We start from the raw sequence: 12,393 nt of genomic DNA, 5'->3' as shown, positions 1-12,393 counted from the left end.
CAGTAGTTCCTGAGATTAGCGCTTTCAAATAAGTCCTTTCATATAATTTCCCCCGTTTTTTCCACATTTTCCTCTATTTCTTCACTCCTATTAGTCTTAGCGTGATCAAATATAGCCTATAGCCTTCCTCGATCAATGGGCTATCCAACAGTCAAAGAATTTTTTAAATCGGACCATTAGTTCCTGAGATTAGCGCGTTCAAACAAACAAACAAAGAAACTCTGCAGAATTATAATATTAGTATAGAAGAACTATAAATCAAAGTGAACACTTTATAAACTATTAAGATTATATTCAAAAATATTTAAGCAAGTCTGCAGGGCTGCCAAATCTATTCACATTCGAAATAAAATTAAGAATTAAAAAAATAAAGTAAAGACAACGTGGCAAATAATAGCAAGTGAAACTGGAAGAGTCGCCAGTCACAACTCAGATTTTAAATTAAATATAGATACCAAAAATATAACTTCCGACAGTGATGTTGCGACTGCTTTTGAGAAATTTTTCGCTGACATTCCAGTTTCAATTACAAGTAACCTAAAGGACTCTCCTGATGATGCTATATTGTTACTTAAAGAAAATGTAAATGAATGTGATATCGACTTCAGATTTAAAGAAGTAGGTCCTGAGGACATAATAAAAACTTTCAATTTACTAAATATTAAGAACACTAGGTACTGACTTTGGGGCCTATCAATGAAAGTTATTAAATCTATAATCGATGTTATCGCGCCCTACTTAGCGACTATATTTAATGATTGTATAAAAAGTGGCGTATTTCCTGATCTAATGAAACACAGTAAAGTTTTACCTCTTTTTAAATCTGGTAGTAAGTTGGACCCGTCTAATTTCCGACCTATATCTATTTTACCGACATTGAGTAAAATTTATCAAAAGATAATACTGAATCAATTACTAACGCACTTTAATATAAATAATATTTTACATAATAAACAATTTGGATTTACAAACGGACGGTCTACTACAGACGCAGGCGTTGAATTGATCAGTAGTATTTTTAATGCCTGGGAGACGTTGCAGGATGCTCTAGGAGTTTTTTGCGATATCTCAAAGGCCTTTGATTGCGTGCAACACAAAACATTGGTCAGGAAACTCTGTCACTATGGCATAAAAGGCACAGCATTCGCCCTCCTAAAATCGTACTTGTCAAATAGAACTCAGAGGGTTGAGATAAATGGTAAAAAATCTGCTGGTGCAAAAATTGAAATGGGGGTCCCACAGGGGTCTATATTAGGACCCTTCCTGTTTCTTATTTATATAAATGACCTGCCATTCTTAATTAAAGATAAACATGGGATAATATTATTTGCTGATGATACATCTCTTACATTCAATATCAAACGGCTTAATGCGTGTTATGACGAAGTAAATAATGCTCTCTCAAAGATTGTACATTGGTTTAGCGTTAATAATCTTTTACTTAATAGTAAAAAAAACAAAATGTATTAAATTCAAATTGCCCAATGTAAGGCAAACGGAAACCAAAATGTGCTTTTAAATGGTGATGTTATGGAGCTAGTGGATACAGCTGTATTTTTAGGTATTACACTAGACTCCAAGCTTCAGTGGGGCCCTCATATTGCTGGGTTGGCCGACAGACTCAGTTCAGCAGCATATGCAGTAAGTAAGATTAGACAATTTTCAGATGAAACAACAGCATGTCTAGTGTATTTTAGTTACTTTCATAGTATTATGTCCTACGGCATTTTGCTGTGGGACAATGCTGCAGATATAAATACAATTTTTGTGCTGCAGAAGCGAGCTGTGCGGGCAATCTACAAGTTGGCCCGTAATACTTCACTTAGAGAAAAATTTAAGGAAACTGGAATCTTAACTGTTGCTTCTCAATATGTCCTATCAAATGTATTATATGTTAAAAAGAATATATATCAATTCACGAAAAAATGTGATACCCATGGGGGCATTTTCAAAAAAACGTGTACCCTTGCAAAAATATGTCTATATTTTTTAAGGTCATTTATTTACCTTTTTTTGAATGTCATATACAAGGAAAAATATTGAACTAATGGAATAAGTTAAAAAGAACGCTGAAAACGTTATATTATTCTGATATTATTGAAACAAAATCGAATTTTCGACGAAACAGATTCCGTTGTGCGACTAAATGTAAAATATAATTTAATACAAAAAAATACAGCAATAAATGGATTTCTTCGTTAATTTAATCTAGTGAAATGCATATTTAATTGTTTATTAAAAAAAATTTAGATAATTTCAAGGATCAACAAGAGTAGCAATTATTTTTAATCCATAGTGTGACTATGTGACCCAACCACTACGTTATTTTTCATTTTTTTACATGAGTAAGTAATATTTAACATATTTAAAGGAGTTTTTATAACACAAAAACCTTTTATTTAAACATTTTTATTGTTGCACTACTTATAAAAGTAAAAAATTCTTTGATTTCATAGATTTAACTTCAATAATTAGAGGGACGAACATCTCATAATCATAAAGATGTGTTCACATGTCTACGAATTCCTAAGTTATTAATGACATCGGATTATATGCACGATCAAAGTGCCGAAATATCCATGCAAATATGCACGAAAAATGGTCGAAATATGCACAAAATATGCACAATCAAAAGTCACTTAATATTAAAATTTATTATTTTTTTGAAGACTTTTCCGGTAGTGACATTAATAAAAGCGCCAATTTTTATAATTTCATAAAATCCAGGATTTTTAATTTCTTGAAATAAAGACTTTTTATTTATTTATTATACGCCAATAATAATTTTCTACCAAAATTTTCCGATTGCAATCTTAATGCCCATGGAAGTTAAACTACCGAAATATGCACTATCAACGAAAAATTGCCAAAATATGCACTATCGCCTAAAAAGTGACATTATATGCATTTGCATATGCAAGTATGCAAATGCATATAATCTGATGTCTAGTTATTATAAATCTGCAAATATCAACGACACAAAATGATTTTCAACTTTACTGATAGAAAAGTAGTGGAAATAAAATCAAAATTTTTAAAAAACATAAAACTTTTAGGTACTTAAATTTTAAATAGTATATTTGTTATTGTTAAGTAAAGTCGACGCCTTTATGATTTGGCTGTAGCGATATCGATTTTTCTCAGCAATAACTAAAGCTAAGAAATTAAAGTTCATTGGCAGTATTTATCATGTCTTTGTCTTTGATTTACCCATAGCATAACACGATTGGTCAACTTTTATAACACAGAATAATCAATCAAATAGACCTGTGTAAAAAAAAAGGATTCCTATTTTTCCCTACAGAGGAGAGTGATTTAAGCTTCCAAAAATGTACATGGATTGGTTCAAGCATACACTTTAATTTGCCCATAGCTTATATGAAATGTATTTATGGTTTTTAAATTACGCGACAAAACTATTTTGTCGCTTACGCCCTTTCCATTTTTTGCTGTTCCATTGCTTGTTTTCTGTGAGAGGCCGGGCCGGCCTTTCATAGAAAACTAGCAATCTAAAACATATCCAAAACGGTTTTTTACTTTAACGCGGCGTCACCTTAACACATAAGTAATAAAAAATATATTTGTACGTTAATCGTACCAGTTTAAAAATCTCCAATTTTCTTAATAAAATCTGTGAATAAAAAAATAATTAATTTAAAATGTGAACTAAGCCTTATGCTTTCCGCCTGTTGTGACTTGTCCGTTCCATTATATGTGACCATACGAAAAGTCACAAGTCGGAAGTCACGTAATATTACTTTCTTTTACTTTTAAAGTGTTTGTAAATAACCGATAATAGTTATCACAATTTCATTTTTTATACTAAATACTAAACTAATTTTGCAACGTGTCAACAGTAAAAACAGTTGGAGAAAGTATAATAATGCTTACAAAATATGGTCACTTATCTGAACAAATAAACCGTTCCTGAAGAACCATCTAACCTGCGTCCGCGTCTTGTAGCAGATTTTTAACTACTAAATTTAAATTGAAGTTTCTCGATGTACAATGAAATATAGTGCTATCATTTAGTGCCGAAAATATTTTTGTAGTATGTTTATAAAACTAAAAAAAACGGTCACTAAACCGAACATTCCGGCCGGGTTGTTTTTTCATGATTATAATTTTAATTAATTTGTAGTTAAATTATGTTAGATTTTTCAATAACAAGACATTCAATTGATACATTAAGTATTTAAGAATCTAACATATGTTTTTTAAGTAACTTACTTTAAGAAAAAAAATAGTTATTAAAGATTTTGTTACAACTTCTGGGAAGGGGACAGGTGAATTTAATAGGTTTCGGTACTTAAAAACCCTTATAAATCTCATACTAAATAAAATTATATACAAACGTGAATGTATTTTAATAAAAGAAAACTTGTTTATGCTCCTACATTAAAATTACAAAATGTTAGTATGTAATTTTTTACAAATAATCTGTAGCGAAGTCAAGGGACAAGGTAAAAACCAGGGGTACACATTTTTTTGAAAATGCCCATGGGAGAAATACTCGTAATAAACATAAGCTTGAAATTCCGGTGACTAGACTTACTAAAGTCAAAAATTCTTTTAAAGGTCAATGTATACGCCTTTATAATAAGATCCCAAAAATGTACACGTAAATAATCACTTCTAAATACTTGAAACAAACTATTAATCCGTTTACGTTCGCTGTTGGGTCGCTACTAAAAGAAAAACAATTGGAAACAGACGAAACAACGATAAATTACAATTCATGGTGGGTAAGGCTTGAGAGGAGTCATCAAAGTTCCTGGCGCTAGGCGCCTCAGAGGATCCACGAAATATTTGTTAGCAGCCAGACGCAAAATATTGCAAAAAATGACACCGCACTGAATTGGTTAAATAGGTAACAAGCAGAGTCACATTTCTATTAGTATAATGGTGATTGGTGACAAGATGTGGCGATCTTCAAGAGGTAGTGACACATTGAAATTGCTTAAAACTTCTTACTCCTTCACAAACTTTTTACACTTACTTCTTGATAGGGTGCAAAAAATCACAAAATTTGATCTTCAATGAACATTTATTCCCATTTTTTTTAAATGAATTACAATGTTAGTTGGAATGAAGTGCCACAAGATATTATTACATGGTATTACCTTACCTAAAAATATTCAGTTACAATTTTTACTTGTCTCTTACTTTAATAAGATCATTGAGATCTAAAGCTACACAAATTTCCTTTGAGTCGGTGCGCGGGTTCCTGTCCAATATTTCAGTGATGGGGTAGTAGTTTTCACGGTTGTCAACATTCCATCCAGAATACTGAAAAGAAAGATTAAAATATTATGTTGTAATAACTTTTTTTTATTTAAGAATATTTTTGATATTAGGATATCCAGTTCCTATTATTCTTCATTGTTTAAGATAGCACTCAAAATACTTACTACACATGTACATTTGTGAAGAATTCTTCCATTTGATTCCATCGGGATAAACTTTTGTAATAATGCTTTACCATCTATCTTCCACAAGTTGAGACTGTCCAGTTTGGAAATGACAGTGTCTCCCTCCCATTTAACATCCGACTTTAGCAATACAAAGTTTCCAGACTGCAACAAAAACATTAATAGATGTAATTTTATAAGTATTCTTATTGTTGTTGAATACTATAAAAGTGAATATTTAACTCAATATAATATATTGTGTTGTTTACATTAAGGGCTGCGCCACACAGGAATGGCAGCGGCACCGCGAGCACTTTCAGTGTCATACGATTTTAAACTTTATCTTCATTATTGTAATACATAGAATCACTAGAGAAATCTCGGCCGAGTAGCCACCGGCAGCCATAGACTTCTCAAGAGATACTATGTATTACAATAATGAAGATAAAGTTTAAAATCATATGACACTGAAAGTGCTCACCGCCCCCCTGCCATTCTAGTTTGGCACGGCCCTAAGATTCAAATTAATTTAAAAAAAGTAGCCGTACTTACATGGAAATGCTTTGGTATGTCCTTTGATTGACTCGAATCAGATTTGTTTCCATCAGATCCATTCTTGTCATCGTCTGAGCCCTCCTCCTCATCCAGTTCGGCCTCCTCGTCCTCTCCCTCCTCATCCTCTTCTCCTTCGCCTTCCTCTTCCTCCTCAGAGGAGGAATTTTTGCGTTTCTTTTTTGAATTGTTCAATGCCGACTTGGGACCCCTTTTTCTACCAGGACGAGCGGGTTCGTTCTGGAATTTGGTTATTTTAATTAGTTGAAGCACTAAACGATATTCAGGAGTTGTAATATGCACAGCGATAAACTCTAAATGTTAAAGTAGTTTTTATAACCTATCCAAAAACAATGCACGCGCAGCATCTTTAGATTAAGAACCGATTAAAATAGTTATAACATAATGGACCTGCAGGGACATGACTAGCAAATCTTACCGAATCAGCATCCGGCGTCCAATCTTCGCCAGAATCCTGAAATTCTTCCGGCTCGCCCGCGGGTTCAGACCCGTCAGAATCCTCACCCTTTTTTAGAGATTTACGCTTACGCATGGTAATTTAATAACTGTTCAGGCAAATAAGATATACAAAATCAACCCAAGCACGTTTAACACTCACTATTATTATCAAAATTTCTTTTTTGCGTTTGTAATAACTAATAACGTTGTAAAGTAGAGAAGGCAAGCCAACTAGCATAGACAATATCAAAGCTTCCGCAATCGACAGTCAGCTTGCCGCTTGACTTGACGCTTTGGCCCATAGATAATGGCCGTGTTCGTTTCATTTTTTCGCTGTTTGGCAGCTGACAGTCAACTTCATAATTGAGTGTCATGTTTAATAAAATCCCAAGAAGTTTACACCCGTAAACTTCTCGTAAAATCCTAACAATTTCTGTCAGAACTGAAGCCTCCCGCACACAGGAGCGATAATGCCGCTCGGTAAAATCGCGATTCCTTGCACACTCAGGTGGACGAAACTTCCGAACAAAAAAAAATTGGGTTCGAAATTTAAACGAGGTGACTGAAGAAATAGCATAATCTGTGCGATTCAAATATAATTGTCTCGCTCATAAATAGTGTGTACTCTTTCTAACATTAAGTAAGCGTTTCCCGCCAATGTCCGCCGCGGTTTTTAAATTTATTTGAATTTGGATAGATTCAGAAAAATTTTCTCCGTGTTTGAACAATTGTTATACTCGCTTTTGTATTAAAATAAACCCAAAAAAAATTGATAAAATGAGTCAGAAAAAGTACAAAAAGTGTGAAATCTGCATGGGACGTAATATCGATAAGAAAACTACTTATTAGCAAGATTTCCCACCAACAAGGAACGGGAACGGAAATTTTAGTACTAATGTGTAAGATGTATTTTAAAATTTAAAGCAAAATATATTTAAATAAAACGATGCGCGTCAAAACTCGTTTATCGCGCGGGAACCGTACATTTTTCCGGGACAAAAAGTATCCTATGTCCATTCCCTATACCTACTTACTCAAAAGTATATCCATGCTTTTCAGCAAAATCGGTTCAGTGGTTTAGGCGTGAAGAGGTAACAGACAGATAGACGGACACTTTCACATTTATAATAATAGGTAGTAGGTAATAACTAATAAGTAATATAAGTAAAGTATATATTATGACGTATGGATAGTCCACATACTTACTACTTACAATATTATGCAACTGCAACTTTCATTTTACATAATATTATTATTCTTTCAGTTGTAAGAAATAACTTGATACATTTCAATTTGAAAAAGGCGCAATATATCGTTATAATAACTTTATTATCCTATTCATTTGAATATTATTGCGCCTTTTTCAAATTGAATTGTATCAAGTTTTACATTCTTTTGCCCAGTTTTGTAGCAATTATTGATGGTATTCCCTGGTATTACCGATAGTTGTCTACCCATACGCCATCTAGTTACTAAAATCAAATTAAAAAAATAGGAAAATCCCTCATGAACATGACACTCCAGGGCTTCAAATACCGGTATTTTTTCATAACGTTATTGCTTCAAGGGCATAGATAACGGTATGAAAATTTACCTGATACTAGAAATAACGGTAAAAATTGGAATTAATACCGGTAATTAAGATTTATAACGGTAAATATATTATTTCTTTGATAACGTTACTAATTACGTAATATTACTAATTTATGGTTTGTATAGTTAATCATTGTATTGTCAGCACGTGCACCGTGCGCTGGCTGCCGGGCGGACTCTGTTGTTTTGCAGATGACGGGGCGAGGCGGGCTTTTTGTCCACGAAGGAATAAAGACCGCGTCTGTCCGTCGGTGTCTGCAGCTGCCCTCGCCGCGTAGGTACACAAAACACACGACGAGTGGAGGCAGTCAGTTCCGGACGTTCGTTCTTGTGGAGATAGAGAGAATAGAGCTAGCAGCCGCATCGCCGCGCCGTCTGCGTTACTGCATGTAAACTGGTATGTGTGATCCACGGCGGGCAGCCACGGACATACCGCTCTGCCAGAGCCCGCCGGGGACCTGCGGAGCGGTCTTACAGCCCTTGGTCTGGTTGGTAATACATATTGTAGGATTCTCTTTGTGCTATCGTTCGCGGTGAAATTGACCGGTCCGCCCAGCCCCGTCATGTGCAAAGCGCCTCTTATCCGACGGGCTACGCTCCTTAAAATATTCTCCGTGTTATAATACCTACATATTTTGTAATGCTATCATATAACTTTGCGTTTCCTTTTTTAAATGTGTTGATATTTTTAACTACAGTCTACAATATATATGTATTAAACTTATAATTCTAGTAATAAATACTAAGACATACAAATAATTATCAATATTTTGCCCATTCACACATTCGTCACAATTAAAACAAGTAAATAAATACGGACATAGGTATCTTGCATAATGCAGAAAGCATTCATTGACTAAACAAATTGCAGCACCATCTTGACTTGTTAAGTCAAAGTTTTTTTTTTAAATGAAAATAAGGGGGCAAACGAGCAAACGGGTCACCTGATGGGGAGCAACTTCCGTCGCCCATGGACACTCGCAGCATCAGAAGAGCTGCAGGTGCGTTGCCGGCCTTTTAAGAGGGAATAGGCTAATAGGGGAGGGTAGGGAAGAGAAGGGAAGGGAATAGGGGAGGGAATTGGGCCTCCGGTAAACTCACTCACTCGGCGAAACACAGCGCAAGCGCTATTTCACGCCGGTTTTCTGTGAGAACGTGGTATTTCTCCGGTCGAGCTGGCCCATTCGTGCCGAAGCATGGCTTTCCCACGTATGTAAAAACTGGTGCTTGGAATTCGGAAGTTGAGCTGCGAGTGAGATTTGGTGCACGACGCATACCGCATACTTGATACCAGAAATTATCGTTACATTTACCGGTATTCTTATAACGATATTTTTTGGTTATGTTACTAGATATCGTTAAAAAAAAACTGTTATCTGGCTACCATTATGAAAATACCGGTACGTAACGATATTTTTTCGGGTATTCGATAACGTTATGAAGCCCTGTGACACTCAATTATGAAGTTGACAGTCAGCTGCCAAACTGCGAAAAAAAGGAATGAACACGGCTAATAAGGATGTATATAACATTTATAAATTCAAAGATTCTGACCTAAATTCGAAATATATACTAGAAGTAAACCTCCTGCATCGGTTGATACCAAAAAATCAATACCTTACCGGCAAGTTATGGGAAATAATTAATTTTAAAATTTCCATTCATCATACGTAATTTTTGCCGGAAGTGTTACATTTTTTTAGAATTCATCAGAATTGGGAACTTCATATCAAAAATAAACGGCTAAAAAACTGCTTATCAATTTCTTTATACGATTTGCGACTTTTTAAGCCCAAAAAAGTGAGTTCACCGGTAATTCTGAGAAAATATTTCAAATTTAAATTGATGAAGACTTTCCTTCGAAGGGTGCGACAAAGCTTTGAATGAACGTGAGCGGGGCACTGCTGGTAAAGAAGAGCTGTCAAAAATGTCGTTTTTGTATGATGGCAGCGTTTGTTCCTTTTTTCGCCACTTTCATTTAAAGTTGTGTCTTGCCGAGCTCTAGGCCGTCATTTGCGGTAGTTAAATTACATCATTTTTTTCAATAATAATTATATGTCGAATAGTTCTTTAAAAATCTATTATAAAAAATCATTACAATCTATAATATAAAAATGAGTCGCTGAATGTGTTGCTAAGCGCAAAACTCGAGAACGGCTGAACAGATTGGGCTAATTTTAGTCTTAAAATAGTCGTAGAAGTCCAGGGAAGGTTTTTAAGTGACACGAAGTTCACCGCGACAGCTAGTTAATAATAAATGTCTGGGTGTCCAATATTTTACAGATTTAGTTCTTTCGTAATTTAATGGGATGTACTACAGGATTTGATCTTATATACAGTCTGTCAAGAAAGTGAAGAAATTAAAAAGTGGCAACATCGTAATGTCATCCCTTTCAAATCAATCTAAGAAAGAAGGGATGACACTACGATGTTGCCACTTTTTAATTTCTTCACTTTCTTGACGATGTATAAGCGTCAAGAAAGTGAAGAAATTAAAAAGTGGCAACATCGTAGTGTCATCCCTTCTTTCTTTAGGGTGTAAACTTCTTGTTTCTTAGATTGATTTGAAAGGGATGACATTACGATGTTGCCACTTTTTAATTTCTTCACTTCACTTAAATAGAGAAAACATAGAAATGGCTGTATGGGCAACGTTCCCTTTGCCTGTCCCGACCGAGACGAATTAAAAAAAAACTATGGTGTCCATCATAGACATAATAGATACTAGCATTATAGGTTTATGGTGTCCATAGAGACTCTTGCCGGAACTCAATTGTCTATGGTCGTATCAAATTATGTTGCCATTGTAATTAACAAATTGCGGATTTTTGGGTAATAACGGGTAAATTAACTTATTTTAAGTTAATACTGTAAGATAAAATATAGTGTTCTACTGCGATAACTGTTGTCGTATATGTATTTTAAATAACTTTTTTACTATCATATTTAGTAATGTGAAATAGTCGTATTCATATCGAGACTGACAAAATCTTTTGTGCAACACGTCATGTAACAATAAACAATTTTGTGAATTTTCGTTTTGTTAATAGTTAACACTGACTATGTGTCATATCAGCTGATTGCGTCATAGCATTGTAAAACAAAACGCAAAAACAGAAAAACAAGTCGCAGTTTAGGAATTCTTGGTGATAAAAGATTGTGAAATTCTTGTAATTACTTGGAAAACATGAAGTTTCAATATAAAGAGGAACACTCTTTTGAGAAGAGGAAAACCGAAGGGGAGAAAATAAGACGAAAATATCCTGATCGTGTCCCTGTGATCGTGGAGAAAGCGCCCAAGGCAAGGCTCGGAGATCTCGATAAAAAGAAGTATTTGGTGCCGTCTGATTTAACTGTTGGACAATTTTACTTTTTGATCCGCAAACGAATCCATCTGAGACCAGAAGATGCACTTTTCTTTTTCGTTAATAACGTGATTCCGCCAACATCTGCTACGATGGGTTCTTTGTATCAAGAGCATCACGATGAAGATTTTTTCCTTTACATTGCATTTTCCGATGAAAATGTTTATGGATTTTAATCTTTAAAGTTATTATAACAATATTATTTCTTTCTATATTTTGGTGATTTTAGTTGTAAGGCTTTAGCATTATTGATGTATTGTGTTTATTGGTGATAATGATTTCTGCAATTTTCATTCACTACATTGTAAATTTTATGTTCTATTAGAGGTTTTAAACATAATAACACTTAAAGGGAAAGTATTAAGTAATTTGTTTTTTGATTGTATAAATGAATGTAAAATATTTTCACATTAAATAATTATATTCAACACATTTTTCATTTATTATTGTTTCACCACAACTAAAACTAGGTATTTTAAAACCGAATTACTTACATCTGTTTTGCTTTGCTTTATTTAATTTTACAAAATGGATAGTAATCATTGTAAACAAAGAAGAGAGACAAATCTAATTTCTTTTTATCAAGTAAATTCTCATAGATCTGTTTGTAAATCAACTATGATAAAGAAAAAACAAATAATGTAACTTTTATCTTGAATAAATACATTGTTTGAGCCCAACTTTATTTTTACTTGCGACAACAGCACAATTATTGTGTACTGCCTGAGTATCTCTTAGGACTTAGACTAATAAGTACTACAAACAAAATAAATTAAATACTTATTTATTAAATAATAAATATATATTATTCATGATAATTATAATAATAAGTAATAATTTTATATATCTTATACTTATCTTTAAACGAGCAATTCTTATATATAATGGATGCTGTTAAGCATTGGTGTGTCATCCCACATCGGACTACTTTTGAGTAATCGGCGTTTTAAGTTTTTTTGGAATAATCTTTACTTTCTGTTTATTTTAAGCAAAAAATGTTATTGTGCGGTATC

At 33.8% G+C, this 12,393-nt stretch overlaps 2 protein-coding genes across 3 annotated transcripts; one reads left to right on the top strand and one right to left on the bottom strand.

Moving 5' to 3' along the window:
• Positions 1 to 5,028: 5,028 nt before the first annotated feature.
• LOC121738931 (neurofilament medium polypeptide-like) lies at positions 5,029 to 6,684 on the bottom strand. Of its 2 annotated transcripts, none has more exons than XM_042131211.1 (4): positions 6,403 to 6,684; positions 5,964 to 6,209; positions 5,412 to 5,576; positions 5,029 to 5,289 (listed from the first exon to the last, which is right to left on the bottom strand). In XM_042131211.1, the coding sequence occupies exons 1-4, from the start codon at positions 6,514 to 6,516 to the stop codon at positions 5,152 to 5,154; spliced, it is 663 nt and encodes a 220-aa protein (XP_041987145.1). In that variant the 5' UTR covers positions 6,517 to 6,684; the 3' UTR covers positions 5,029 to 5,151. The 2 variants fall into 2 exon arrangements, with proteins under 2 accessions (XP_041987145.1, XP_041987146.1); XM_042131212.1 differs by having other exon boundaries at positions 5,964 to 6,203; positions 6,403 to 6,682.
• A 4,393-nt stretch (positions 6,685 to 11,077) lies between these two features.
• Positions 11,078 to 12,060, top strand: LOC121738932 (gamma-aminobutyric acid receptor-associated protein). The gene has a single exon (XM_042131213.1). The coding sequence runs from the start codon at positions 11,203 to 11,205 to the stop codon at positions 11,554 to 11,556; it is 354 nt and encodes a 117-aa protein (XP_041987147.1). The 5' UTR covers positions 11,078 to 11,202; the 3' UTR covers positions 11,557 to 12,060.
• Positions 12,061 to 12,393: the final 333 nt, after the last annotated feature.

This window comes from Aricia agestis, chromosome Z (assembly GCF_905147365.1).
Source record: "Aricia agestis chromosome Z, ilAriAges1.1, whole genome shotgun sequence".
NCBI lineage: Eukaryota > Metazoa > Arthropoda > Insecta > Lepidoptera > Lycaenidae > Aricia > Aricia agestis.
The sequence above is the reverse complement of the archived record's forward strand: the minus strand, read 5'-3'. Positions and strand labels throughout refer to the sequence as shown.

Coding starts and splice junctions, on each gene's coding strand:
- LOC121738931 (XM_042131211.1), bottom strand. CDS start 6,516: ATGCGTAAGCGTAAATCTCTAAAAAAGGGTGAGGATTCTGACGGGTCT. Junction 6,210..6,402: donor GGACGCCGGATGCTGATTCG/GTAAGATTTGCT, acceptor AAAATAACCAAA/TTCCAGAACGAACCCGCTCG. Junction 5,577..5,963: donor ACATACCAAAGCATTTCCAT/GTAAGTACGGCT, acceptor TTTTTGTTGCAG/TCTGGAAACTTTGTATTGCT.
- LOC121738932 (XM_042131213.1), top strand. CDS start 11,203: ATGAAGTTTCAATATAAAGAGGAACACTCTTTTGAGAAGAGGAAAACC.